Source organism: Ursus maritimus, unplaced genomic scaffold (genome assembly GCF_017311325.1).
Source record: "Ursus maritimus isolate PB19 unplaced genomic scaffold, ASM1731132v1 scaffold_1, whole genome shotgun sequence".
Classification (NCBI taxonomy): Eukaryota; Metazoa; Chordata; class Mammalia; order Carnivora; family Ursidae; genus Ursus; species Ursus maritimus.
The window spans coordinates 52509441-52515440 of NW_024423343.1; the positions used below are offsets into that span (position 1 = coordinate 52509441).

The 6000-nt window shown below is 34.3% G+C and overlaps 1 protein-coding gene across 2 annotated transcripts in view; it reads left to right on the plus strand.

The window, feature by feature from the left end:
* SESTD1 (SEC14 and spectrin domain containing 1) overlaps positions 1–5118 on the plus strand; it is a 143803-nt gene extending 138685 nt beyond the window's left edge. For both annotated transcript variants that reach the window (XM_040643332.1, XM_040643330.1), the window contains 2 exons: positions 1718–1839; positions 4399–5118. In XM_040643332.1, the coding sequence (XP_040499266.1) occupies positions 1718–1839; positions 4399–4528 (252 nt within the window). In that variant the 3' untranslated portion in view covers positions 4529–5118. The remainder of the gene's footprint in view (positions 1–1717; positions 1840–4398) is intronic.
* The last annotated feature ends 882 nt before the right edge of the window (positions 5119–6000 follow it).

The following is a 6000-nucleotide window of genomic DNA, read 5'->3' on the forward strand; positions in this document are numbered from 1 at the left end:
GGATTTATCCAAAGAATACAAAAATACTAATTCAGAGTGATACATGCACCCTGATGATAACAGCGTTATCTGCAATAACCCAAGTTATGGAAGCAGCCCAAGTGTCCATCCATAGATAATAGATAAAGAAGATGTGGGGTATACACACAATGGAATATTATTCAGCTATAAAAAAGAATGAAATCTTGCCGTTTGCCACCACATGTATGGAACTAGAGAGGATTATGCTAAGCGAAATCAGTCAAAGAAAGACAAATACTGTATGATTTCACTCATGTGGAATTTAAGAAACAAAACAAATGAGCAAAGGGGAAAAGAAGAGGCAAATCAAGAAACAGACTTAACTATAGAGAACAGAGATGTTATCAGAGGGGAGGTGAGTGGGCGATGAGTTAATAGGTGATGATGGGATTAAGGAGGGCACTTGTAGTGAGCATCAGGTGTTGTAAGTGATGAATCACTGTATTGTACACCTGAAACTAATTACACTGTATGTTAACTGACTGGAATCTAAATAAAAACTTAAAATATATCTGCAAGGACATTTTAAGATTTAGAGTTGTGAGGCCGTATAAGAATGTAAATGGTTGAGAGTTGTTTTGCATAGAATATTAATGTTCCTTTTTCTTTTGCTACATGGCCTTTATCATGCTTATAATAAGCACAATTTAAGGTTCTTTACTGCTTAAGCTTTGTCAAGCTTTTTGTTATCAGATATTACTTTCTTCTTGATTTTTATTTTATACCGGTAAGCATAAATATAATCATAACTATAAGCAACCTGTATAGTATAATGACTGGGAAAATCTAGACTTTTATATAAAGCTATTTATGAGTAATGCTGAAATAAACATATTAGATTGAGTATAATGCAAAAATAGTTGCAAAAATAAATACTTCTTTTTCTTCTCCCTTCCGCACATTTTGCAGTGTTTTTTCTTATAATCTGGTGTGTATGTTGGACTTAAAGCACATCTCATTTTGGACTAGCCACCTTTCAAGTGTTCACTAGGCTGCTTGCTACTATATTGACTAGTGTGGGTCAATGCCTGTAGATTTAGCTATTATAATAGCAGTTTTTTCTTCCTTCCTTTCCTCCTCTTGTTAAATTTAAATGGTAATAGTTAAGGAAAACAGTATTTTATCAAGGACTGTAGAACTTCCTGCATTTGAATTAGAACCTTATCAGTTTATATCAGGTTAGTCAGCAGATCAGTTTTTAAAATAACTATAAAGTGCCTGTGTAGGTCATTCCATCAGTTATGTGTTTGTACTCTGAGTATATGTTGCTTGGGATTTATATTTTCTTTCATTTTTGAAGTCTGTAAGCTGTTTGAGGTCAAAATCTATATTCAGTCACTTCCCAAGCTGCTAAATAAACATTTAGTACAATAAATAATGAATGAATGATGGAATATTTCTTAAGTGCAGTTTGAACTTACTTTCCAAATAGTAGTCTAGTATTATTTTTTTCTTGGAAATCACCATAGACTTTTATAGACACAATATATATAGACAATTATATATTATTAGTAAGGGTTATATATTTCATTTTATTTGAAATTTTTGAGCCAACTTCACCAGTAACCAGTCTTGTACAATGGTGTACATGGAGATGCTAAGAACAAAATAAAAACACCTTCAATCTACTGAATTCACATGAGCTTGATTGCCTTTCTATATCTCTTGATTGGTGTTGCCATTTTATTTGTTGCAGATTTTGCAAGACTGTCCAGAAGAGCCTGAAGCTATTAATGATGAGGAGCAATTTGATGAAATTGAAGCAGTTGGGAAATCACTTTTGGATAGATTAACTGTTCCTGTAGTTTATCCTGATGGGTATGGTACATGTTCTTATAAGTTTGTCTTTTTATCGGTGAGGTCTTAAAGTGAAATCATCAAGAGAAGAAAATCTATTTTTTAAAAAGCCAAGTAAATTAGCTTTGGTTCACATCTTCAGTTCCACAGTAAATTGGTTTGTAATGAAAAGAAATACAAACTCAGCTCTTAGCAACAGTATCAGTTAGTACTTGCTGCTGTCAAATGTGGTGCTTCTTGACAGCTTGTTGTAGAAGGTTGATATCCTGGGTTCTAGCCTTGGCTCTGATAATAGGGAGTAGGATGCCTGTGGGCTTCATCCAGGGCAGGGAAGGGGAGTACGGGGTTGTAAGGTTTAGTAAGCTTATAGTACATCAAACATCAAGTTAAACACTTCACCTCATTATTTTTGACCAAACAGTGCTAGACCAGTATGATTATTCCTGATTTACAGATGTAAAAACGTGAAGCTCAGAAAGATTAAGTAGGTGCTCAGGATTTCACAGCTTCTAAGTAGAATTGGGATACAGTCTCAGGTTGATCCAACTCCGAACGTATTCTCCTTTCTGTATGCTATATGGAATCCGAATTTCTTCCTTTGTAAAATGATGGGGTCCTGATTCCCACATTCCTTTCCATTTCAAAAGTTAATAATAAAAGTAGGAAGTACTCTCGTGCAAATTAAATGGACCAGTAAATGAATCTGAAGGAGCTTCATCCCCGAGGATCCGACATCAGTGAAAATAATGTAGAGGTAATCCAGAGGATATTTAATTCAGATGACAGAGAAATCAAATCACTGGATGCCTCTATCCTTACCCTGTAGTATAGTGTAAGCATAGGATTGTGGTCTCTAGAATCAGATTTCTTGGGTTTAAATCTCAGCTCCACCACTTACTAGCAGTAACACCTTGGGCAAGCCACTCAGTCTTTCTGTGCCTCAATTCCATCATCTAAAAATAGGGATGTATTATTCATACCTTTTCAGGTGACAGGGGCAGGGGAATTACATGAGTTAAATGTATATAAATTACTTGAAAACGAATCTGGCACAGGGGCGCCTGGGTGGCTCAGTCACCCCGTTAAGTGTCTTATTCTTCGTTTCACCTCAGGTCATGATCTCCGGGGTTGTAGGATCCAGCCCAGAGTCTGGCTCTGTGCTGGGTGCAGAGCCTGCTTGAGATTCTCTCTCTCCCACTCCCCCTCCCCCCACTTGCACTCTCTCTATAATAAATAAAATCTTAAAAAAAAGAAAAAACAACAAAAAACCCTAAATCTGACACAGAGTAAGTGCCATTACTACTGTGTCTTGAACTTCAAATGATTATTTGGAATAGATTTTGGGAAGATACAATTTTATTCCCTTGAGAGAATATAATTCGTAGTTTGTATTTAGATAATCTTTCATCATAGCCAAAATTGAACTATCAGAAGTAGCCTAAATTCATATTAGATATCTGCAATGTATATAAAAGAATAAAATCTAAAAATGTATAAATTTAGCTTGTAAGAATATTAGAGGGGTGGGTGCCTTCTGGTTGTTCCATTCCAAGAGAGTCCCTACCCCCATTTCTACGCTTCACAACTGGTTGTTAACACCATCTCTGTTCGACTCAGGTCAGCCTAGGAGCATCTATAACTAGTATTTTTGCTTGGACTTCTCCTCCTGTGTTCTACAAATAGTCCATATAGTATTTCCTCATGGTTTTAAGATTGAGGAATAAGTTAGTACTGTATATTCAGATTTCACAACCACCACCTTTAATATTTGGAATTGTTATTCTGTTCCATTTATATGATAACCTGTTGATGCTATATAAAATTTGTTTGACAGCAAGCTTGTTCAGATTTATCTCTCATAACATTGTCCTGGAAAAATAAATCAGATGATCTCTCTAGATTCATTGCTTGAAGATTCCGGTTCAAATGTTGGTTTTCCCACTGTGTGATCCTAGTTAAGTCATTTAATTTTCTAGGCCTTAGTTTTCTAATCTTAAAAAATACAGAGCTTAACCAGATAATTTCTAAGAACTCTTCTAACTCTAAAAGATTCTGTGACTCTGAATATAGTATCTTTTCAAGTAGGATAACATTAAGTGATTTTATCTGTTAAAGTCCCAAATGATGCCTTAACATTAAACAGATATTTTACTTGCCAGCTGTTTTAGACATTTGGTGTACATAGCCCTTATCCTTGAAGAACACATACAAATTTTATGTTTGTGATGCTTATGCACCCAAAACTGAAAAGTAGAATATCTCCAACGTTGCATTGTTTCCTTTATTGTTTCATTGTTTGGTTGCATCGTTTGATCGATTGAGATTATCATAAGTACATATAATACGACATTCGATACCACTAATCTTTTTCTCTCAACATGTCTTAATACATTTTATGCCATTTAAAAATGTTTCTCCCACTGAATTACTACTCAGAGATAAGCAGTATGGTCTGCAAGTGAACTAATGCCATATCACATATATAATATTTATGGTAATCTTTTCTCCCTTTTGCATTTGCTACGGTCAGTGGATTTGTATTAATCTGATTGTGGTTTTTCTGTTTGTTTTGATTTTTAGAACTGAACAATATTTTGGGAGTCCAAGTGACATGGCTTCCACTGCAGAACACATCAGAGACAGGATGAAACTGGTTAGTCTCAAAAGGCAGCAGCTGAGACATCCTGAAATGATGACCACAGAGAGCTAATAGCTACCAGCTTCCCACAAATCTGCAGTTCATAATCCCGCATGTCGTTGGCATACTACAGCATTAGCTGCAATACATTAAGATACATTTCACAGCCAGGATAAGCCTCATTTCTTTCCATTTTACATTTCTTTCTACATGTTAACACCTTGCAACTACCAAGGCATCATTATTTAACTTGCTTTGAGACCATAGACTCCAAGTATCCTAAAAGAAGGAACTGTAAACATTGCACTGAAAACTTGCTTTAAAGCTTTACCTGACCTGTCAATTTGTAGATGAACAACTGATAATAAGCTTTGAATGGTGCTAATAAGAGTTTAGGAATTCTCTATATAAAAAATGGTTGACCTCCCTCCCCAAGTGATGTAGTAAATTTAGACTATAGTTAAATTGTTATTAGTAGACAGTGGTGTACTCAAAAATTTTACTTTGTAATTCTTCAAAATTGATTATTTTTATTGTGTCAGTATGAAGAAAACCTTCAGATCTTTGATATATCATATTCATTAAAAGACATTTTCCTATTTGTATTGATAATGTATTAAAAGTTGTTTGTGCTTAATAAAAGGCTTCTTTTAAACATCTTATTTAATTTGGTGGTTATATCCTGTTTCCAAACATGAGTGCCTTATTTCAAAGGGCATTCTTAGGATTGTGAGGATGGTTTAATATTTGTTTTTTCATGTTGGTAGCATGTATTTTAGCCAGGAAATTCATATGTAAGCATGTAAATATAATAAATAAGCATGTTTAATTATGAAAAATAATTGTGAAGAGCAATTTAAATCTTAAAGAACTTAAAAATAATGGAATACTAGTTCTAGTTGTTCTCTTCTTCAGGTTGAAAAATATCCAAATTATTAACTACCCTGAAGATACTTTGTCTTTGGAGAGGAGGGTTGGTAAAGAAGGCATACTTAATTACTAAGTGTAATCCTTTATATCAGAGGAATCTTTCTGGAATGAAAATAGCAATTGTTAATAAAATTTAATTTCTCATGATAGACTAGAAACAAAATTCTGAAGCAGTCTAATAACAAAAATTGTCCAGCTCTTTTAGAAGTAAAATTTATAAAATGTGCTTTTAAGTTTATATTAAGTTTAAATGGTAAAATACATACTTTTTGTGTTTATTTTTATTTCAGAAAATTTTTTGAAAAAGATTAAAAATAATTTTTTAGTCTGTGATCAATACAAAATTATGCAAAGAATTGTATGCTGGTTCCTTTTTCATGTCCACAAAAATGTTCATGTATCCTCCAATGCAAAAAACTTCCTCTGAACCTGCTGGTTTCTCCAGCCTTCTTCCCTGCCAGACCTCTTGGAGAAATCCATATCCATTCCCCCTGCATCCTCATCGCTCACTGTTCAACGCCTTGCAATCTGGTTTTACGCAGCACTTCAGTGAAACTGTTCTCAGTGGGCTCTCAATTCCTGAATTGAATGATTGTTTCTTTCATCTGCATTCC